The sequence below is a fragment of the Aedes albopictus genome, chromosome 3 (genome assembly GCF_035046485.1).
Source record: "Aedes albopictus strain Foshan chromosome 3, AalbF5, whole genome shotgun sequence".
NCBI classification, from domain to species: domain Eukaryota; kingdom Metazoa; phylum Arthropoda; class Insecta; order Diptera; family Culicidae; genus Aedes; species Aedes albopictus.
This window is the reverse complement of record NC_085138.1, coordinates 23,898,941-23,923,796: the sequence shown is the minus strand read 5'-3', so window position 1 is coordinate 23,923,796 and position 24,856 is coordinate 23,898,941. Positions and strand designations below refer to the sequence as shown.

The 24,856-nt window shown below is 39.1% G+C and overlaps 1 protein-coding gene across 1 annotated transcript in view; it reads right to left on the bottom strand.

The window, feature by feature from the left end:
• LOC115262745 (tetra-peptide repeat homeobox protein 1-like) overlaps nucleotides 1-20,953 on the bottom strand; it is a 54,744-nt gene extending 33,791 nt beyond the window's left edge. The window contains exon 1 of the mRNA XM_029865525.2: nucleotides 20,207-20,953. Within this exon, the coding sequence (XP_029721385.2) occupies nucleotides 20,207-20,224 (18 nt within the window). The 5' untranslated portion in view covers nucleotides 20,225-20,953. The remainder of the gene's footprint in view (nucleotides 1-20,206) is intronic.
• Nucleotides 20,954-24,856: the final 3,903 nt, after the last annotated feature.

Here is a 24,856-nt window from a genome sequence, read left to right as displayed (position 1 = left end):
CGATGGAAATGTATACATAATAAATTCAGCCGCATCGTCCTCTTTTGGCTCCGCATAGCATGGAACTCACAACTCTCCATAATCTCATATGCATAATGCTGTAAGCCGCAAATTTCCCGCATTCGTCGATGATGAGGATAAAAATCTCTCGTCACCTAATTAATTTCCCACGGCTGCTGCCGCGAAATTTCACTTAACGGTAATTTATAGCTGTCAGCTGTGAACAGGACGAATTCCCCCCCGTAGAGAATGGCTTGAATATGCCGCATCGCCGTGCTCCGTGCAAGACTTTAGGATACTGTGTGACGTGGGTACTTGCAGTGTTGGTAAACTCACACTCAAAGCACACTCATGAACCGCTCCTGCGTGAGCAAACTCACAAGTGATTCTGAATCGTTTTCTCACGCGCGAGAATTTCATGCAAAATTCGGCACTCACGAGTCAAGCGCCGAAATCTCGTTCGCTTGTAAAACGAATCCAAATCAATTTGAACGGCATTCAATGTTGTTGTACGCTAGGTTTGCTTTTGTTCTATCATACAATCCTAAAAACTTCGATGTAAACATTAAGAACACCAAGAAATAAAGGAATGAGTGAAATCATGAGTCAACTCATGCATGATTTTTTCGGCGGTGAGTTTGGCGAGTCAAGAATCGCGCGTGAAACAACTCACCCATGAGATGTGAGAATTTGAGTTTTTACCAACACTGGGTACTTGGCGCTGCTGTCAGCATTAGATTATGGTGATGCATATTGGTTCCTATCATCAAATTCAATCATTATAAATCACGTAGCTCTAAATTGGGTGCCGGTCCCATGACGACGTGCGGCATCATCCTCACCGATCAGTATTATTTCGGTAGATGATATATTCTCTACTGGTGGTAGCACCAATTTTGCTGTGGTTGTCGCAGCTGTCATAAGCACTTAATTATCTTGTCAAGATATTTTCCATCGTATAGAAATATTTCCTAATTTCTAATGTTCGAGAGTAAGCGTAGGTCTTTTGCTGGAAGTCATTTTGAATACAATACCCGTTGAAAGATCGTTCTTAAAAAAATATGGCAAGAATAATTCAGCTTCCCAGGAAAGCCGTTTTCGTCCACGATTTCCCATGGCTCTGTGCTGTCGATACTGTCATATGCCGCATTGGAGTCCATGAACAGGTGATGCGTTGGGACCTGGTACGGCATTTTTGGAGGATTAGCCGTATGGTGATGTTCTTGTTCGTTGTCGATCGGTCTTTGATGAAGCTGACTTGAGAATTTCCCGCGAGCTCAATTGTTTCAGGTGACAGGGATAGCACTTCGTAGATACCATTCCAAATGGTGGTAGCTCTGAAGTTCTCACATTCCAAATGGTTGTCTTTCTTGTGAATTTGGCAGAATTACCCTTTCTTCCACTCCTCCGATAGTTGTTCGGTTTTCCAGATCCTGACTATCAACCGGTGCAGACAGGTACCCATTTTGTTTGTGCCCATCTTGATGAATTCAACTGTGATATAGCATCCTTACCAGATGCTTTTTTGGTTTTGAGCTAGTGAATGGCATCCCTCAGCCAGCGTTGGATAATTTCTATCCTCTGCTACACTGGCATAATCGTGTCCTCTGTTGTCTTGGTCTCTCGTGTCTACGTTCTCCATGCCATTTAGGTGTTCATTGAAGTGCTGCTTTCATCTTTCGATCACCTCACGTCCGTCCGTCAAGAGGTCCCCGACATTGGCGTAGCTAGGATTTTTTCCTGGAGGGGACCCAGGGGAGGGGGGCTGACTTGAGATGACTGCGGCATGGGCGCACGACATGTAAATTGTCCCACTGCTTTTTTCGAGTTTTCCTTCAGGAATTTCTCCAGAGATCCTTTAAGGTATTTCTGCAGGTATTTTTTCAGTGATTTTTCCATATATTTTCCAGAATTCCGCTACAGATTGCTCCATTAATTCCATCTGGAATTATTCAAAGTATTTTAGCAGGAATGTCTTCCAGAAATTCTTTCCGATAATTTTACTAGAGATTATTCAAAAATTTTCTACAAAAAATCCTTTAGGAGTCCATCTAAGTATCCCTACAAGAGTTCGTCCAGAAATTACTGCAGACATGGATTTTTTCAGATTTTTTATCCTAGGATTCCTACAGAAATTCTTCCAGAAATTCACTAAGAAAGCTATCCTGAAATCCCCTAAGAATTCCTCATGGGATTTCTTCCGGGATTCCTAATGGAATTTCTTCCAAAATTCCTCCAAGAATTCCTCACGGGATTCACCCGAAAATTCATTTTGTGTTTCTTTCAGGAACAACTTCAGGGATTATTTTGAAAATGTATCCAAGAACTCTTCTTAGGATTCCTTCAGGAATTTCTCCTGGAATTCTTTTAGAAACTCCCCCAGGAGTTGATCCATCTCTTCCTTTAGGAACTGTTAAGAGATTCCCTAGGGAATTTCGCTTCGGATTGCTTCCGATATTCCTCCTGGGGTTTTTCAGGAACTGCTAGAAAGATAAGTACTTCTTTAAGAATTCCTTTAGTTTAAGATTTCCTCAGGAATTTCAGCGATATCTTCAGTACTTCTTCCTGGGATTTCTACAGAAACTCCTTCTGGAATTCTCTCTGGAATTGCTCCTTGGATTTCTCAAGGGATTCCTCCAGAAATTCTGCCAGGATTCCTTTGGGAATACCTGCAGGGATTCCTTTAAAAAACTTACAGGGATTCGTCTAGGAATTCCTCCAGGAATTCATCAAGAGATTCCTCTAGGAATTCCTCCAAAGATTGCTCCATAGAGATTCCTGCAGGAATTCTTCCATTGATTCCTCCACGAATTTATTCAGAGATTTCTCCTGAAAATGCTCCTGTGATTCTTCAAGGAAATCATTAAGAAATTCCTCCAGGGATTTCTCTAGGGATACCTCATGGAATTCATGCCAGGATTCCTCCAGCAATTCATCTAAAGATTTCTCATTGAATTTCTCTTGAGATTTCTCCAGGAATTCCTACAGGCATGTTTCCAGGAATTTCTCCAGAGGCTTCAGGATTACATATAGGGAGTCCTCACCCCAGGAATTTCTTCAGGAATTCCTCTAGGATTTCATTCAGGTATTTCTCCAGGGATTCTTCTAGGCATTCCATCAAGAATTCCTCCGGGAATTAGCCCAGGTATTTCTTCAGGAACTCCACCAGAAATTTGCCTAGGAATTGATCCAGGAATTCCTTCAGAATTTCCTTCGGAAACTCCTACATCAATTCCTCCAGGAGTTTCCTCAGGAAATCCTCCAGGGATTCCTCCAGGTTTTTATTCAGGGATTCTTTCGGGCTTTCTTTCAATGTTTTCTCCAGGAGTTTATTCAAGAATTTCTCATCCAAGGATTCTTCCAGAGATTACTTCTGGGATTACTCCGGAAATTCCACCTGGAATTCTACCAGGAATTTTCCAGGAACTTTTTCAGGGATTCCTCTTAGGAATGGATTCTTCCACAGATTTCTTCATTAATTCCACCAGAAATTCTTCTACGAATTTCTTCAGAGATTCCTCTCAAAATTCCTCTAAAAATTCCTTCATGAATTCATTCAGGGATTCCCCTAAGAATTCCTCGAGAAATTTCTCTACGAGTTCCAAGACGAGTTCCACTTGGGATTCCACCAGGAATTTGTCCAGAAGTTCCTTCAGAAATTGCTTCAGGAAATCCTCCCAGGAATTCCTCCAGGTTGTTTTTTTAGAATTCTCCCAGGGATTCTTCAAAGAATTTCTCCAGAAGTTTCAATAAGTATATAATTTCTTCAGGAAATTCTCGAGGTATTTTTCCAGAGACTCCTCCAGGTATTCCACAGAAATTTCATTAGGAATTCCGTTAGAAATTCCTTCACGAATTTATTCAAGAATACCTCCAGGAGTTTCTCTAAGGTATGGGTCGATCAGCTGGAGGACGATCTGCGGATCCTTCGCAGAGTGCGGAACTGGAGACACAAAGCCATGGACCGAGTAGAATGGAGACCATAATGGAGACGGCTACTATGTACAGCAGAGGCCACTCAGGCCTGAACTCAGCGGCAGCATTTCTCTAAGAATTCATATAGGGATTGCTCCGTGAGTTCTTCCAGGGATTGCTTCAGGCATTCGTTCACGAGTTTCTCCAGAGATGCCTCCAGAAAATCCTCCAGTTATTCCTTCAGAAATTCCTCCAGGGATTCCTTCAAGAACTCCTCTAGCGATTTCTCCAGGAATTCCTTGAGGTATACTTTCAGAAATTGCTCCCAGGAATTTATCCAGAAGCTCCTCCATGATATCCTCCTGACATTCCTGAAGGAATTGCTTCAGGGATTTCTCCAGGAATTCCTCCAGGGATTTCTTCAAGAATTCATCTAGGGATTCCTCCAGGAATTTGTACAAAAATTCCTCCAAGGATTCCCCCAGAAATTTTTCCTGGAATTCATCCCGGAATTCCCCAAGAGATTTCTTCAGAAATTTCTTCAGGGATTCCTCCAGGAATTTATCCAGGGATTCCTACAGGGTTTACTCCAGGTAACCAGCAGGAATTCCTCTAGGGATTTCTCCAGGAATTTTTCCAGGAATTGCTCCGGAAGTTCTTTCAGGGATTACTCCAGGAATTCATGTAGTGATTCCTTCAGAAATTCCTCTCGAGATCTTTTCAAAAATTTATTCGGGGGTTCGGTCACAAATTACAGAAATCCGTTCATCATCTTTTCCAGGAATTCATCAAAGAATTTTTCCTGGTATGGAAACGGCTTCTTTAATCCGTTTCTGGTTCTAGCGATGGCTGTAAACACTTGAATAGAGGTTATATATGTAGAGAAAAAGTAGAAAGCAGATAGAAAGATTCAAACTAGGAGGAAAGAGACGGATCAAGGGTTGAACCCAGAATCTTACACATATTGGAATCAGAAGTGATAGCCACTGGAACACGTAGCTCTCTTTGCCTTCCATGCCATGAAAATATTTTAATATTTCTCTAGATGTTTCTTCTGGAGTTTTCGTAGTAGGGCATTTTTTTTATTACCGTACGGGATTGGGCCGAAAGATCCCAGATTTTCATGAAACATTTTCCACAGGCAGGGCTCATGGATATATGAACAAAAAAAATGAGATAAATTCAGGGTCGCCTAATTTTCCGGAAAACTCAGGTAGAAATTCTTTGTTTTCCCCTGACACTACTTACTTTGAAAAATAATAACTCAAAAACGAAGCATCATAGAAACAAAGTTTTTTTTTAGAAAATGGAAGCAAAATTTCTCAGAAATCCAAAAAAAATATGAACTGGAAAAAGTTTTCCACAAATTTTTCCACAGTTGAGATAAAAGTTGAGAAGGTTATTCCATAAGCTTTAATCGCTGAAACTTTTGGAATGCACTTTTTGTTTCATTTTTGAGTTATGGCCAATTTTGTTGAAAAATGCCCAAATGTGTCATATAAGCCTTTTCTTTGAAAAATCATAACTCATGAACGAAGCATCGCAAAAACAAAGTTTTTTAGAAAATGAAAGCAAATTTTCTCAGGTATCCAAAAAAAGTATGAAGTGGAAAAAGTTTTGCACAAAATTTTCCACCGTTGGGGAAATTCATAAAGAAAAGCAGGAAAAACTATGCCCAAACTCGCGAAAAATTTTCAAAACAATATTTTTGAGAAGATAGTTTCATAAGCTTTGATGGCTGAAATTTTTGGAATGCACTTGTTTTTCGTTCTCGAGTTATGGCCAATTATGTGAAATATGACCATATAATATATGCGTACATGGTTATTTTTCACAAAATTGATTATAACTCAAGAAAGAAAAAAAAAGTTCAAGTACATTCCAAAAATTTCAGGCTTTCTGAGAAATTTTGCTTTCATTTCCTAAAAAAACTTTGTATCTATGATGCTTCGTTCTTGAGTTATGCTTTTTCTAAGTAAGTAGTGTCAGGAAAAAAAAGAATTTCCACCCCAGTTTTCCGGGAAAATATGCGACCTTGATTTTCTCTCAATTTTTTTTTGTTCATATATTCATGAGCCCAGCCTGTTGAAAAATTTTCATGAAAATCTGAGACCCTTCGGCCCAATTTGTACGATAATAAAAAATGCTCTGCGGAAAATCCACAAGGAGTTCTTCCATGATTTTTCGAGGAATTCTTTCGAGATTTCCATTATAAGTTTCAACAGGAATTCGCCATTACTTTTTTTTGATATCCTCCAAGAATTCGTTCGCGGATTTTTGAAATTGCAGCAGGAATTGAAACTCTCAAGAAATTGATTATGAGTTACCAAAGATGTTTTCCTGAGATTCATCCAAATGTTCTATCTGAAATTCCTCAAGCAGTTCCTCCACGGAATTTCTTCTATTTTTTTGTCTGAAATTTATTCTGAAATTCCTTCTGGAAATCCTTCTGAGGCCCAGGTACATCATCATCCTTCTGGGGGTTTTCTAAAAGTTCTTCCTGGATTTCTACCAGCAGTTTCATGTGAGACTATTTAAGGGGTTCCTTTTGGGTTATTTCAGAAAAAAAACCTTCTCGGATTGTGCACCAACCAGGATCCCAAGATTCTTTTTGCGAATCCTGTTGGAGTTCCTTCTGAAATTCATCCATACATTTGTATATGAGTGACTTCAATAGCTTCCGCTGAATTCTCTCTAAATTCGTCTTTACAAATTATCCAGGATTTCCAACAGGCTATTTTCTTCAAGACTTCCTTCAGAGAATCCTCCAGGAAATCCTTCCGTGAGTTTCTACTGTGAATCAGATTTTTTTTCTTGAAAAGAAGACATCTTTTTGGGAATCCTCCAGAAATTGTTGGAGTTCATTCTGGAAATTTTCCAGAAGTTCTTTCTGGAAATTCTCCAGAAAGTCCTTCCGGAAATTGTCCACGAGTTGTTTGTGATATTCCTTCAGATGTTAGTTGTGGAAATCTCCTAGAAGTTGTTTTTTTTTAAAGAAATTCGCCAGGAGTCTTCTGGGAGTATTTCAGAAATTTCTGCAGAAATCCCTGAATCGAATTTCTGGATAATTATCTCAAAGGAATTTCCCGAGAAGTTAAAGACTAAACTATTGTGGGCACCTGTTAATAGAACTTCTGAAAAATTTACTGGAAGTATATCCTGGAGAGAATAATAAAGGAATAAGAAAGAATCTACCTGAGTAATTCACGGAGGATTCCCAGAAAGACTTTTTTTTGTAGAAATCCTTATATAAAATTCTAGAAGTAATCATCGGAAGGACTCCGTGAAGAGATGAAATGGCCTAGAGGAATCCCCAGAAGCAACACCAGTTTAGCCCTAATTCAAAATCGCTGAAAAGAAACAAAAAATCAAACTACTCGGTTACCCGGGGAGAAAGTTTTGGAAAGCCGCTGTTAATCGATTTCCATGATTAAATAAGAACTAAAACCAAACAAATTGATTGCATTCGAATGAATGATTAGCAAATTTGAAAAAAAAAAACAAGAAGGCAATTAAAAGCCTTTTCACATCCGAACGTAAATTAAAATTGTTTATATTACTTTCCGGTCGAAAGCAAACAAATTTGATCCGAACTCGAGAATTTATATTTACCAACCAGTGCAATGAAATAAATGTTCCAATCACGTGCGATCGGGTTGCTCGTGTCATAACCCCTCAATAGGATTTTCCGGCATTACGTTTCATAGTTACTTGAATATATTTATGTATGCATCGTAATACCCGGATGTCATCGTCCCCACACTCACTCCAACTTGTCTCCGTATCCAATATAGGCATGCTTCACTCTTATTTAAAGCAGAGCAGAACATTTCCCACCACCGTAGAGGAGCATAAGGCACGTGATTCCTGCTCCTCTGGTAGACGATACACAAAGTTCATCGAAAAGAGGCAACACATTTCTTTGGCTTGTTCTGGTTCGTGACTTGTCTGGAAGCAGGACCAGATGTAAAACAATACAACTTGATAGCAGAAGTTTCAATAAATCAAATCAACACTAGTTTCCTGTGGGCGATGTTCGTCTCCTCAACTATGGACATCTCTGGATTATGATTCGCATATAAAATCTTTCATATGCAGATTGTGCTTTCGAGAGGAAATTTTGTCTTTTAGGTTTTTCAAGAAATCAAAAAAAAAAATCGAGAGTTGTGCATCATTGCAAAAGACTTGTGACATGTGAACAAGACTTTACTTTGTAACAAACTGTTTAGCATTGTAAGGTTGTTTGAATAGCTATCTAGAGGTGACGTTAATTTTTAGTTCTGTGGTCATTGATCATTGGAAAAGAGTGAAGTTGTCTGTGCTGTTGAACAATTTCTCGCTAGAATTTCACTCAAAGCAAGATACTGAGGAAATTCCCGTTTAGATGAACAACTTCTTTCAATTATCAACCATTCATCCAAGTTAGAATTCACATTTCCTCTGAATCCAAAAGTGTCTCCATAAAACCACCCATTTTCCTGAACAGGAAGGTTAAATCTTCCCCCAAAGCAGGTGGTAGTTATTGGCCGTGAACTAAAAACTATTTACAGTCACTGACGCCAACAGACATTCAATTTTTCTCACACGCTGGCGCTGCCATGCAAATATGCTTCTCAGCATGGCTAATATAACAAGACTTGCTCCAGGAATCAATACAACATTGCACTGACTGGGGACAATTGCCTTGGAGATGGTGCTTCAATGCGAGGTAGCTAGGATGGTGTACGCTGAGAAAAAACTCGCGCAACAATTTATATTGCAGGCGACTTGATTGTACTTTTCAGCGGTGTGGTTTCTCAGAGAAATTGTTTGCATTCCCGGATAGTTAAAGTGGAATGAAGTCCACCGCTGCGTTGTTCAGGTTTTTTACCACCCTAACCAAGTATAAGCGCTATTTTTTTTCAATTTTTGTATTTTTTTTGAAGTCTTGAGCATGCATACAACAAAAAGAATTGAATCCCAAGTAACATTTTGATGACCAATTAATCTTGTAGAGGTTTTGGAAACCGTTATGATCCTAATACTTTTTACTTTGGTTTTATGATGATTCTAAGAACCTCTTCTAGTCTATTTGACTAAAAAATGCTACTTGGAAATAAATCGATTCCTTAATCGCCTGTTTTTGAAATGGGATGAATATAAGGGCATATGCTGAAGAAGGGCACTAATCCCCTAATTACTTATGGAATGAATAGAAAAAATGTCTTTTTTATCACGAGCATACAACGAGGTTTGCCGAGTTTAATAATTACGAAGAGTGCTGAGAAAATTTGGACTTGCTACGAGTTGCGAGTTGGAATCTTTCAATACATTCACATAAAATACTATCCTCTTCCAGAATGAGTTAACATGAAAACACAAACCGCTTTCATTCCAGAGACCAGAGCAAAAATCTTTATGATCGTTTAATTTTACAAAAAAATCCTAATGATTTTCTTCGATATCGTTTCCAGGAAGTTCCCAAAGAGCTCTAAAGAAGGGAGTTCCAGGGGGTTTTAGCACCACGATAGCGTAGTGCACATTTAGCGAGCCTGTCTGGGTCGTAAAGAGCCCAACATCTTACTAGGGTTAAGGCCGTTTCTACTGAGAATCTAGGAAGTTCCGTTGGAACTCCTCTCAGACCCCCTGGAGCCCTCCTGAAACTCCACTGAGACACCCTGAAATGCCCTGAGATATCTCCTGATATCTTCTCAATCCCATGAAACGCTCTTGAGACCTCCAGGTACTCCTCAAGAACCCCTTGGTACCCTCTAAAACGTCCCGAGATCACCTGAGACCTCCTGAAACACTCTGGAACACCCCTGAAAACTTCCCTTTGCTCTCCTATTTAAACGTCCTCTGGACGAAATGAAGGAATTTCGTTCAAATTTGAACTCCAGCATTAACCCGTTAACACCCAAGGTAGCTCACGATTTGAATCTTTAAATAAGTTTGTTATCGAGAGTCAAGTTCCAATAAAATAAGCATGATTTGACGAAAAAATGGAAGTCTATGGTTTAGTTCCAAAAAAAATCTTCAATGTAGGTCCTCAACATCTGATAATTTGCTCAAGTTCTATTTCAGCACAACTTCTGCGCTATCGTTATTTTCTGGTCCACATAGATACAATACAGCTCTAAACATGTGAGAGAGATGATAACCACCCAAAAAGAATAGAAAGACCACTTATGAATTGGGACAGAAATCTAAGAAATCGCCTGAAATATGCATGGCCCTTGTAATTTCATGCGTAGTTTTAACTGTAGTGTGCAACATTTCTCATATTGAAATTTCAAAAGTGCTCACTATGCGATTACATACAAAAGGCTGAAATACATAATGCTGAAATAATATTTCAACTATTTTTCAAACGCCATCAATTCAAAATATGCCATTCTCTAACTACCAACCCGGCTAGAAAATTATATCAAGTTTATATCATATTGTGTTATCATGTTATAATACTTTTCTATAACTTATTATGTTATAAACTAGATGTAGGATGATGTTAAAATAACTAAAATTGTAACAAAAAGTACACCGGTCTTATCAAGATAATAACCTATTTTGTTATAATCAGATCAAAATTATAACAAAATGTTATATGAATTTCAGCCTCCATATTGCTATTTTCTATCAAAATTTGATATAATTTTGTATTATTGTTTTCCAAATGTCGAAGACTCAAAACTAAATTATAAACAATGAGTTTTCAAACCACATTTGGTCGGCGTTAAGTCAGAGAGGACCATGTGTCTTTCACTTAAATTCTAGAAAAACAACTTTAAAGTTTGCAACTCTATAAGTTTTGAGTTTTTCAACAAATGTTCTGGAATTTTTGACGTAAATCTTAATAACTATTCATCACAACATCGCTCTGTATTAATTGCGAAAAAACGTAAAATAAAGCTTGAAACCGAGAAATTGCTAAGTAATTGATTGTACTTAGTCCACTCTGACTGAACGGTTTATGGAAAATCTTCAACCAACTACAGTTTACACTCAAGTTTTTACATATTTGATGAAAAAATAATGCACAAGTAGGACAAAAATTAATAGGAGTAGTGTATAATGTGGCCAGGAAGTTTTAAATTTGTTATTTCTGTTATTACATTGTTGTTTACCATTTTCAATTTTTATGTTCAGTCAGAGTGGACCAAGTGCAACAGTTCAATATCACATGAAGGGTAGTCAATTAATGAGCTATTTGAGAAATTTTAACTTAAACATTCAATAGCTAACAACTTTTGAATGTATTTTCACAGTTCGGCACGTTTTTGAAATATTTTAGTTACACAATTCATAGTAATTTATTCAGAGGACTGGCATTTTTCAGAAATTCGTTCAGACAGAGTGAACCAAGTACACAATTCTTAAATAATCGGTAAAATCAACTTCTTCATGGAACGGATATTGGTACATTTCAATAGGATGCCCAACAGCTACTGAACAAACATATTTTGATTAGGAAAGGATTACTAAGAATAAGGTAATTTCAACTATTTTTCTTCATTTAATAATTTAATAATTTAATATTTTCATTTAATATTTTCAACTATTTTTCGACCATTTATAACATAACGTGATATAATTGAGTTACATTATAATGAAAACAACGAGGAAGTTGAACATAATTATATCACAATGAGTTATAAGTATCATGGTTTGTTATGATTATGTTATATTTTTGTTACAATTTTCTAGTCGGGAAGTTGCTTTATTGATGAGCCACATAATAATGACAATGTATCTCAAAACCTAAATTTAACCCGTTAACGTCTAAGGTGTATATGGTGTAGTTCAAAAAAATGCCTTCTATGCGGTCCTGCACATCTGATAATTTTTTCAATCTTTATTTTAACACAAGTTTTATAGTATCGTTGTGTTCTGATCCGTATAGATACAATTAATCTATGATAAGTGAAAGAGAGGATAACTTCTGAAGAAAAATAAGAAAATGACTGTCAGATGACATCATGGTTTACTAAAGATATCTAAGAGCATCAAAAAGCCTATTTCTCCCTGTTTCTCTATTTTTCTCTCACTCTCATAAGCTGTAATTCACGCTCGGAAGAAATTCCGTATAGAATCCCTGATAGACATTAAAGAAATTACGGAAGGAAGCCCAGCTGGAAGCTCGGAAGGACTCCCAGAAAGAATAATTGAAGATATCCCGGGAGGGATGTCAAAAAAAAAAACGGAACGAATCTTTGGAGGAACCCCGGCAGGAATCCTGGCACAAATATCTAAAAGAATCCCGCAAGATTCTCAAGATTCACAGGAATCTGAATACAAATTGGAATCCCTGAAGCAATCTTAGCAGGAAACCCTAAAGAAGCCAGCAAGGATCCCGGTACGTATACCTAGAAGAATTCCACTAGGATTCTCTGCATATTTTTTTCGGGAGGAATCCCTTAAGGAATCACAGTAGGAATCCAGAAAGGAATCTTTGAAGGAAATCCACCAAGAATCCCTGAAGGAATGCAGAAAAGAATAAATAAAAGAATCCTTTCAGGATTTTTCAAAGCACCTCCTACAAAAATCCCTGAAGCTAACCCAGGAGCAATCCGTACAGTAATTCCGGAAGTAATTATCTGAAGGAATCCCGGGAAGAATCCTGGATAGATTCTCGAGAGGAATGCCTGAAAAACTCCCGGAAAGAATTCCTGAAAGTATCTCGAGGAAATCTCATCTCATCTAATCTCATCTCACTTCTTCACCCTACTCTCTGCTCTCAACCATGGTCTCTATCCCGACCTTCTATCATATCCCTCATCTCTACTGTCTGCCCTACCCTCTACCATAACCATTGCCTTATCCTTTACCCTACCTTCTACTGTACCCTCTACTCTAACTCTTTCCCAGGGATGCCATATATACAGATTTATCTGTATTATAGAGATTTTTGAAAAGCGCTTTACAGATTAAAAAAATCATCTGGCTTCCCTGCCCTTTACCATACTCTCCATATTGTGCTAATCGTACCGTCTACCCTACTCTCTACCCTAACCCTTCCCCTACCCTTAACCCTACCCACCATCCTCTATTTTTTCCTACCGTCAACCCTAACCTTCTACCCCACCCCCTCTATCCTAACCTTCATCCAAAACCGACCGTCATCTCCATCGTTTACCCTACACACTTAGAAATTCTGAAATTTGCACGAAACGGAATCACCAAAGAACGTAAATATTTTCAAGACTGAATCACAAATTGGACTCAATTTTACGCGCATCATGTAAGTGCTGGTTGGTTGTGTTAGATGTCAACAAATTCGTTTCACCAGAAACGTAGAATCAGTATCACGTTCATCAGTCGCCTTCTAACTCGGTGAAATAGTCGAGAGGTAAGAAATGTGGCTCACGATCGGCAGATCCGGTGTTCGAATCCATGCATGGCATTATTTTACTTTTCTATGTTTTTTTTTCTGTCAAATCGGTTCTAGCGATTGCTAGACGCTAAGAAAAAATAAGTTTTATTTTGTGGTGTCTTAAAAGACGTAAATTTACATGTTTTAACTTCTAAATTTGTGATTTTGAAGATGCTCGTATATGTCAGGTTCAGGACACTTAAAATTACATGATATTTTCTAGGTGTGTACCATCTACCCTGACCCTCTACCTCACCCTCTACCCTTTTACTCATGAAGCCCTCGATAGATACTCATACTGCATAATATTATAGCTCAAACTATCATTCTGTGGCCGCCATCTTGGATTCAAAATGGCGTCGAATATCGATTTTTGACTTGTACACATCAAGCCCGATCGATACATATCCTCGCTAATTAAAGCAAAAAAAAATCATTTTGCATAGAATTGTAGCTCAAACTAACATTCCTTGGCCGCCATCTTGGATATGGTCCGCCATCATATTGCATGGTATCCGAAGCAGCATTGCCGATATAAATAGCATACATTCTAGAAATTTGGCCGCCATCTTGGAAACTAAGCCGCCATCTTGAATTTCAATACCCCTTGAATCATCTCCACATCCTAAGGAATGTGTATGCCAAATTTGATTGAAATTTCTTGACATATTCCAGAGTTATGGCGGAACATACATAGATATACATTATACATACATAAGTACATACATACATTCATAAAAACATACAAACACATAAACATTAGAGTGGATCATCCGTTATATGGGAAAATAGAAAATTTGATGAAATCCCATCAGATCAAAGCTTTTAAGGTCCCATTTCTGGACCCAAATAGCTTTGCAAAATTTGGGCATGATCAGTTATCTCTACGTTTTGCGCAACGCATTTGAAGTTTGTATGGGATGTTACATGGGAAAACATGCTTTTTTTGCATTTCTCTCATAAGAAGCTCGAATTTTTTTAAAACCATGAATTCGATAATGTGGGTGTCCTGAAAAATTTTGTCTAAGACCACGAAGTGATCTGATGCTTATGAAAAAAAAAGTTATAGCGTTGGCATTGCTTGCCGAAATAGCATGATTTTGTTGCTATTGTTATTCTTTTACATGTTAAAACTTAAACACATGCATGCAGTTTGTTGAATATAACTTTTTTTACAAACATCGTATCGCTTTGTGGTCTTCGACAAAGTTTTTTCCGAACACATCCTAGGCTATCATTTAACATTCTCGGTTAAACAGTTTCAGACAAACTGTTTCAACTTATGACGAAAATGCAAAAAAACTATGGTTTCCCATACAACATCCCATACAAATTTCAATTGCAATGCGCAAAGTGTAGACGCAACCGATCGTGCTCAAATTTTGCACAGACCCGAAATGGGATCAAAAAAGCTTTGATCTGAGAAAACGGTTCCGATGACCCACGCTAAATGTCAGTAGATTTGTGGGCTCCTTTAGTTGAAGCGAGTTTAGTAGATTGAAGAATACGTTAATTGAAACAGTTTCGAAGTAGAGCGGTTTGAAACCATTTTTGTAGAGAATTGTATTGTAATTTGTAATATAAACATATTAAATATATTTTTTTATCTGTATTAACGAGATTTTTAGCCCTAGGCTAGTTCATCTCGGGACCCACGCTTTACTTCTCTTCCGAAGGAAGAACCCACATTTTGTAAGTTTGTTGGGAATGGGATTCGATCCCAGGTCCTCGACGTGATAGTCACGTGCTTTAACCATCACACTAGGTCCGCTCCACACATACCACATAAAGATATTTTTAGTTCAAGCTGATCATCCAAAACAAGGTCTTTTGATCTGCTCTGAAGCACAGTGCCTTGAGTGTGCTTGATCCAATGCAACACCAGGAATTCCTGAAGTTATCTCAGAAAGCTTTCATTAATAAATTCCGAAAAAAAAACTCTGGAAGAATCTTGGGAATACTTCCAGGAGAAATTCTGGGAAGTGCTCTTGAAGGAATCACAGACGAAATGTCTTTGGGAATCTTAGAAGAAACTCCTGGAAGAACTCCAAAGAATTTTCAAGAATTCCCTGAGAATCCCACATCAAACTCCTGGAGAAGTCCTGGAAAAAAGTTATGGAGAATCCACGAAGGATTTATAGGAGGAATCCCGAATGGGATTCCTGTGGAATCACGGAAAGAAGTTTTGGAAGGGTGCCACCGTACGATCATCATCAAGTCATAAATCAGCACACTTTCCAACGCTCGTTAACTCCATAATATTAAATAAATCATACCACTCATGAAAGGCTGGCAAAATTCTTGTAAGTTCAAAGCTGACGAATTTATTCTAAGTCCGAATCGTAAACATCAAGGTGTTAGTACACTGCACAGTGGGAAAAATCGACCCAAAAAACGGATCTTTCACCGCCGCTGGTTTGGTACGTGAAGTTGACCATTTCTGACGTAAAAAGTACGAGAAATCATTCGGTGTTAAATTCATTCACCGCACGGCACGTGAAGTGGTCCATTTTGCCCTATTTTTTCATACAAAAAGAGAATCAAAATGTACTTTCAAACATCAAGCACCACTGTAGATCGTTAAAAATAGCTGCTGGTGGAATTAGAGGTTGAAAGCTATCAGAAGAATACGTGAAAGACCCTTTCAATGGCTTATTTTGCCCCATATGCCCCAACATCTGCTGGAAATTCAAACTTTTATCTAATTTTGAATGGATTTTTAGTGTTAATGATTTGAAATTGATTTTTTTGGCATAAACAAAAAGCACTAAATCTATTATCACCAGAATGATCCTCGGGAGTTGTCTAATTTGCCCCATTCTGTTATGAGATGAACCAGCCAACGACTGAAAATCTCATAAATAAAGTGAATTGAAAATTGCCCCATTTTGCCCTATTTTCATAGAAAGTGAGATTCAAAATGTATTTTTGCAATTAAATTGCAAAATAGCCAACTTTTCACACGCGAGAATAACACCGAAATGGTAGATTTTTCGATACTAAAACAAGTGTGCCGAAAAGTACTACTTAGGGAACGTAACGCCGGGACCAGATTCTACTGGTACTTCAACGTTCATTGAGCAACGGAAGAAACTGTTATCGTTGACCTACTACCGGAAAACCCAAATTCTTTCACGAAGGTTTGTCGCGCTCTGTCGCGCTGACTTCCAACGGCTGCCCGAAAACTTCTGACACCCAACTGTAGCGCAGCCTACCTGATCGAAAAACGTGCTCCAGCGCAGCATGCATGCTCACACGTGGTATCTCTTGCAACATGGTTGTGTAGCTAGAAATGATCCAACTCAATGGATTTTTTTATAATCGCAAAAAATGTTTTATGCAACAAGTTGCAAAATGATGATTTTTTCAGCACGAGTCATACATTTATCCCTATTTTACTCTGCGTGCCCCAACAACTACTGGATAATAACATTTTTATATTGTTTTGTAATGTCACTGGTTGTAAAACATGAAGTCATTGATCATTTTCTCGGGAGGGTACAAATAGCTGTCCATTTTACCCCAATTTGCCCTGATTTTTTGTCGTCTCATGAATGAATTGATTGGGCAAAATAAGCATTTGAAAGGGTCTTCCATGTATTCTTATGATTGCTATTAACCTCCAACTACCCGCATAAACGATAACAATAAGACTTGCTTAACAACCCATTCTGGATACAATTCGAACAGTATGCGGTATTGTTGAACCGTCTATGTTACGGTCCGTGTATGGTGTTGGTTTATTAGGGTACACCTGCAGCTATTTTCAACGATCTACAGTGGTGCTTGATGTTTGAAAGTACATTTCTCTTTTTGAGCAAAATGGGACAAAATGAACCACTTTCCGTGCTGGCGGTGAATGAATTTAGCCCCAATTGATTTCTCGTACTTTTTTACGTCAGAAATGGTTCCGTTTTTTGGGTCGATTTTTCCCACTGTGCACAAACAGTGCATTATGTCAAACATTTGTCATTGAAGTCCGACATTCATCCAAGGTTGCTATGATTCACGTTGTCTTGGTCATTTTTTGGGCTTGTTTTGCCAAATATATGCCATGTCTAATGGGACCTTTAGAAAAATGTATCTTAGCAACCGCGGCACTGCAAAAGCTTTAGCTTGATTGCCCGCCCATAGATGCTACTCCAGTATCGCCAGATCAGCTACACTCACACAAAGGACCAATGAGATTATCTGCTGGACACTAAGCAGGTATCGTCAGTGTGTGAGCGATGTTAATCTTCTATTTTTAGGCGACAATGTCGCCTGCCACGTCAGGTTGCAGGTCAATATGGGGAATGGGAGATAAGTGATGATTGCAATCGTTTGTTTCCACATCAGATCGAATATACTTCTGCGTCTGTACAAACTTTTGCGGATGTTGGAGTGTTGGTGGGATATGGTTGGCAGAGGGTTTACACATTGGTGTGTGGATGCCAGACATAAGGTGATAGATAAGTGCGATTATTACTATGAAGCTAAAGCGGCACAGTTCGCTCGTAGGCGTTATCTGGAAGACACTGTGACACTGTGTTCTGATAGTGGAAGGGAAACAGCTTTCCAACCGTTTCTGGTTTTAGCGATGGCTATGAACATATGAATGATAGAAAATATAAAATGAACCTATTTGTAAAAATAATAATTTAAGAATTCAACAAAATACTAAAATAGGTAAAAGTTAATATATCGAAGCTAAACAGGAAAATGAGTTTTTGCAACAACGAAATGATAATTTGCTAAAAAATCCTTCACAACCTTTCATTGCATTCTAAAAAAAAGTTGCCAATTACTGGATGAGTTCTCGTAAAATCCATCAAAAACCTATAGAACAGAAAACCAGATGTCCGAAAAAACAATAACTAGAGAAAAACAATAAACCCACAAAACACATTGCCAACATCACGCCACACAGGTGCAAAAATATTGTTCCAAAGCCGAATATGTACCAATTTCTGAAAGGCTCCCGATGGAAGAGTTTTTACCACGGCAATCTAAAAAATTGCCAATCAATCATCGAATCGTCTGAAGCGGCCAGCAGCCGGTCGAATTTTTTTTTCCTGTCAGAATTTTTCTCGTGGTTTTTTGTTTTTTTTTTTTAATTCGGCCGGTGGTTTTTTTTTTTAATTATTTTTTTGAGACATTAGAATAATTTCCTTTTGTGATCGCAGACAGTATTTTGGTTTTTTGTAACAATCGGATTCCAAATCCCTACCGCCGTCGTCTTCATCGTCATCGAGTTCCGCCGTGTTCCGTGGTGATAGTGTCGTGGTCGTTGCACCGGAAACTGGTAGAAAGGAAGTGATTCGTTGAACGCAATCCTCCCGTGGACAGAATTGTACGGGTGTGTTCTTTTTAGGGTGAAAATAATGGCCCTGTTACAATAGATGGAGTAGAAATTTTCTTCACGCAATCAGTGGATTAGCAGTGAGTGGTACTGCGTGGAAATTTGAATATACTGAGAATTTTCCCGTAGATCATAAATCGCTTGTCTTTTTTCTCACGTTTTGAACACGGATTAATGTCCTCGATTCCGCTGGCAAATATTCAGTGTGTGAAAAGCAAGTGTCCTTCCGCGTAGATTCCTATTCGCGTACTCCGGCAGTGATGATATCAGTATTGATAGTGACTTATTTCTCCTCCCGGGATGCTGTATCATGTGTGCGAAGAAAAAAACGACATGTCGGATGTGTGAACGAGTCCGGCTGATGCTCTTCAAGTGAAGCAGTTGATCTGTAGTGACTGTTTTTTTCGGTAGACGACAGGAGACTAAACTTGGTGAGCCCGTTTCAATATACACGTTTTTTTTTCATCTTTTTAATGAATATTTCAAACTATCTACACTAAATACATTATACTGCGGGGTTACACACACACGGGGGATAGCCTAAGGGTGTTGAATGAACTGATGACCGGACTTAAGTTCGTGGAGTAGCCAGACTTTTGTCATGAGATAGCAACTTTTGTTGACTTCCGAAGGGATTCAGCGATTTTAACTCTCCCTGCTACAACAAACCATCAGGTAGATTATTCCCTCCCGGAATGATTCTGCAGTCATAGGTAATCCTTGCGCTGATGGTGCGTACACTTCAATCATCATCATCATCAAAAATTATTGTGCAAAACAAACCTGCATTTATTTTTTCTCCAATGAATGCAAATTTATTCCAAGAGTACTCAAGTTTATTCAAAAATACAATCATCAATAAAAAAAACCTCTACATTCGTTACTAATATTTACTTTTTCAGCGGTAATAAGGTAAATCATACATATTACATAATTGAATATTTATTTATAATAACTTATCATACGCTTTTTCGCCAAGGAAAGCATCCCATCAAACCCCACCCAACTTCCAACTCCAGATATCTATGAAGTGGCCCAAGTTCTTGGACATGTTCTGAGTAGATATCTAATCAACATTTCCTCCCCATCCCCGCTGATCATAAGGACCTGGCCAGGTGTCGAGAGTTCGTTAAATGAAAGGTTTGTCAAATCCCAGGCAACTTTTCTGGCGCATTAAACGTCTCTATCGACAGCCACCCCAGGATGTGTACGGTCGGCTATGCTATGCTATGCTATGCTAATCAATCATCGAATCGTCTGAAGCCCAAAAATGGATGCATGCATACCGAACCGAACTGATTGTTCTTTGGTCACAAAACAAATGCTGGCTATGCTTTTCTGATCCATTGTTTTTGATGAATTCGAATCCAAATGAAACCCCTTTTTGTTGGGATGTTGTCCCATCCACTGTCGCCATTGCTGTCGCCAACCATATTTGTTTCAGTGATTATTGTGTTTTTCGATTGACAACCACCACCGTATTGTATAACAACCATCCCACACTTGGGGTATTACAACACTTTGATCAGCCCCCACATGTCCCCCACCCACGACATAATCGGCGTCAATTCATAATCCATCAATTAATTACAATCACGTACCGCTAATTTCATTTTCATTTGCTGTGTGGTGAGATGGTCCGACACCCGATACCTCCTAATCACTCCCAACAACGGTGAGCGAGTGCGGTGGGTGAGTGCTGCAATCTAATCTCTTTCGTCACCGCACCACGGGGTTTTTCTGTTTTCACTTCACACTTTGGGGGACACTTTCTTCTGGTCACTCTGTGCGCGACGCTCACTGCACTATTGGTGGGTCCCTCGACCAATGCACCCAGTCTGCGGGTGGGTGCGAAGGTGTTCGATCGCGCCAAGCGCCAAGACAAAAGAACCGCGCGGTAATTACTTGGAACGTCGTCGTTGGTTGCACTGACTGAAGTTCACCTCCTCAAGGGGGGCTGGCGAATAGTGTGGCCTACAGATCCACAGCTAGAAACCGGCACACGACGACGACGGTGACGACGACGGGCGAGGGAGGATGAGCTTGGCACACGCGGGTTAAAAGTTAAATAATTGATCGGCACGCGGAAAGTGTTGGATGCGGTCTGATTTGAATTTTTCATTTGGCGACCGATTTATAGCTTCGCCTCCTCCCCCTTTGGGGATGGTGCCTCCGTTGGGATGGTGCGGGTGGTTTTTTTCAAGGGATGGTTTTCGGGGGGACCTAACCTGAGCAAATCGGCGATGAATTCTTGCGGAATGCGACTTTGACTGATTGGCAGGATGGTTGCAATGTGCAATTGATGTCGTTTTGGTGGTGATCGGCTTGCAACATTTGGAGACAACATTGTAGTTATTTGTAGGGTTTTACCGCTGAAGCCGCGATTTAAAATTGTATCGAGTATGGCAATGATTCTACCTTGTATTGCTACAAACGAGATTGGAGGAGAATGTAAAGAATGTAGTTTATTCTTTGAAAGTCAACGTTAAGGAAAGTTACGTCTTTGCAATCCAACGCGATGCTGTTTTGTTTGAGATAGTTTAAATCAGGGATTTTCAGACCTTTTGCTTCGTGGTGCACTTTTTGGAAATATATCGTCGCGCGGTGCACTTTTTCAAAATTTCTACAATTATTATTATTAGCTTTATTTACGAGGCTTTCAGCCCTAGGCTGGTTCGCCTCGGAGGAAAATTTCTACAAGATTTTATTCGATTGTAACAAAACTAGTGTATTTTTCGATGCCACTTCCTGGTACATACACTAGACATGTCGTTGAAAAGATTTTTTTTCATCGATCATGAATATGACTTGATTGTATTTCTTGTCGACCTTTACTTTTCTGCTGGTGGTTTTTTTTCGAAATGTCTGCCCAGGTCTTTCAGATTTCTTAGCGAAATCCTCAGCAGCTCCCTGAAAAATTCTTTCCAAAAAAAAATACATTTTTTTGGAGTTCTCCTGGTGAAAGACTCGGTAAAGTTCTGCTTCTGTACATTACAGATATGTTACATAGCTCCAAAGACTATTATTCAGAATTACTGGAGATATTTATAAGAACTGGTAAGATTTTTGGAAGATCTCTCTCAGTATTCATGCCAAACTTATAAGAACATTTGATAACATTTTCTTTGAAAATAATGAGCATGTTCTCTGAGATTAACTTGGTAAATTCCTTGTGAATTGATACTGAGATTCCATCTCGCGTTTTTGAGGATAGTTTCCTTACTTCAACTTAAAATCTATGGTTGATTTCCAATACGACCCATTGTAGATTTTCCTCGGTGTTTTTTAGATATCCAAAGATCTCCAGATCTGTGATTTTTTCTATGGTCTTATCGTAAACTTTCCTACAGTTCCATTGTAAGATCGCTTTGTTCTGAATATATTTGAAGTTTACTTAATTATTTAAAAAAAATATTTAGTATTTTACCTTAAAGGTCCAGTGAACAAGTAACTATTTTTAGTTAAAACATCTATTGTTAGATACTTAATACTAAGATAGAACCCTAATCATTTTATTTTGGTTTTATGATGGTTAATTCAGGCCGCCTATATTCTGTGTAACAAGAAGATATATTTTGAGGGGTTTAATTACAAAACACACACTTATTATTATTGTGAAGGAAACATATTTGGATGACACGCGGTGCACTTAGCAAAGCTTCACGGTGCACCAAGCGCAGCGCGGTGCACGATCTGAAAACCGCTGGTTTAAATCATTTGATTAATAGACTCTTGTGGTCGGAGGGGTCATACATGACCCCACATGAAAAGTGGCTGTATTAAATCACCTACCGGACAAAAGTGAACTCTATCATCGGCAAAGTAATTGCAGTGATAGCGGTGATGGCACTTTTCTCGTGCCTTCGGAAACCCATCACAACAAAAATCAACTAACATGTTGATGAATATCGCACTTCCATTTGTTAAAAATCCATTTCATGACACCATATCGTTTATCTGGCATTTGATTTTTGAGCCTCTTTGAAGTTTGAGCCGCCATCTCGGATTTTAAACCGCCATCTTGAATATTCTGGTCACCGTTTTTAAACTCCGAACATCTTACTCGTATCAAATATACTAATATTGCCACCATCTTGGATTCCAGATCGCCATCTTGGATATTATGGTCGCCGTACTCTGCCTCTATACTTGTTCTCCATTCCAAATATTAGCTGTAATTCTGTTAAACAGCCGCCATCTTGAATTGTGGGCCGCCATCTTTTATTGAAGATCGTAATCTTGGACATTCTTGTCGCTATTTTTGGACTCCAAACATCTTCCTCATACTAAATATACCCACACTACATTGTTTTAAAGTCCAAAACTTCATTTAACAGCCGCCATCTTGGATTTTGGACTGCCACCTAGTATATTCTTGTCGCCATTTTTGGACTCCTGTGATCTTCCCCATACCAAACATACCCATATTGCATAGTTTCAGAGCCATCTTGAAGTATGAGCCACAATCTTGGATTTTGAGCTATAATCTTGGTCGCCATTTTTGGGCTCCAGACATCTTCCTCATACCGAATATACCCATACTATATGGTTTTAAATCTAAAACTATCTTGAATTGTGGGCCGCCATCTTAAATTTGAGACAGTCATCTAGGACATTCTGGTCGCCATTTTTGGACTCCAAACATCTTCCCCATACAAAATATACCCATACTACAATGTCGTTAAGTCTAAAACTTCATTTAATAGCCGCCATTTTGAATTTTGGGCCGTTATCTTGTGTTGCCATATTGATTTTTGGACTTCAGACATCTTCCTCATACCAAACATACCCATATTGCATGGTTTTAGAGCCTATCAAGCAGCCATCTTGAATTTTGAGCCGCCATCTTGAATGTGAGGCCGCCATTTAAAATTTGGGCCGACATTGTGGAATTTTTGGGCTCCAGTATTGATTTTCGCACAAAACTTGCCAACCATGCTAAAGGCTACACAGATCGGCGCTGTTTGATGTGTCGCATGATGGGACTTGGTTTAGTTTTATACACTCAAACCTCCATTTAGGTCGAATCCATTTATGCAATATCTATTTAGGTCCCCCCAGAATATCTGATTGTGTTCTAAGCAGTTGGAGTGTTTTAGATTAGGGATTAGGTTGGTTTAAGGGAAGTAAGTTGCAAGTGGAGTTAAGGGGAGTTTATTGCGTGCTCAGGGGGAGGAGCAATGAGTGTACTTAAATGTTTGAATAAAAGTCATGCTTACACAGCCTCATGCAACTTTGTGCTATGCTGACAAGTAGTAAGTTCAATGTTTGTTTAAGAATCTGTAAGAGCTCCCTTGAGTAAAGGTCATCGGATCTACAATCGTAAATAGTCTGGAATGTCTTGAATCTTTTCTGAAACCACCTGCTTTAAAGTGCCGCTGAAATCTCCTTGAAGCTTACTTATGAGCTGTGATCCAAAATGTATTTTCAGAAACTGTAGGCCCCCTTAACCCCCTTCAACACCCCTGAGACCCTCTGAAAACGCCTGCGTAACGCCTCTGAAACCCGTCAAAAATCCTCTGAAACTTACTAAAACGCCCTCGAAATCCCTCTAAAACCCTTTCGGACTTCATGTACAGCACCTTATACCTTCTGAAACCCCCAGAATCGGCTACGTAACGCTTGAGTAACGCCTCTGAGTGAGCTGTCTGAAATGTCTTCGAATGTGGGCTTCGTGGCCGAGCGGTTAGCGGCGTCAGTCGTTTAAGTGTCTCGTAAGCCTCGGTGTGTGGGTTCGATTTCCGCTCCAGTCGGGGAAAACTTTTCTTCAAACGGAAAATTCTCCACTGGGCCACTGGGTGTTATACCTATGTGTTGTCCGTTGTCGAATGTTTGTAATGTTCAGTCTGTAGAGGCCGCAAGGTCGAAGACGGTGTAATTATCTTTAGAAATCCCCCAAAAACCTCCTTGGACCCCATGTAACGCACCTGAGACCCTCAGAAACAACCCTCTAAACGCCTTCGTAACGCCTAATTAACGCGTTTGAAACTCACCAAAAATCCTCTGAAGATTTCTGAATGCCTTCGAAATCCCTCTTAAACTCCTCGGACCCCGTGTAACGCCTATGTAACGCATCTGGAACTCGCCAAAACTCATTTGAAACTGTCTTAAATGCCCTCGACATCCCCTTAAAACCCCATCGGATCTCATGTAACGCAACTGAGACCCAACTCCCCGAAGATAAACCTAAAGCCCCCCGGTGCAACGCATTTGACACCCCGCCCCCTGAAACTCCCATGAAATTCCTCTGA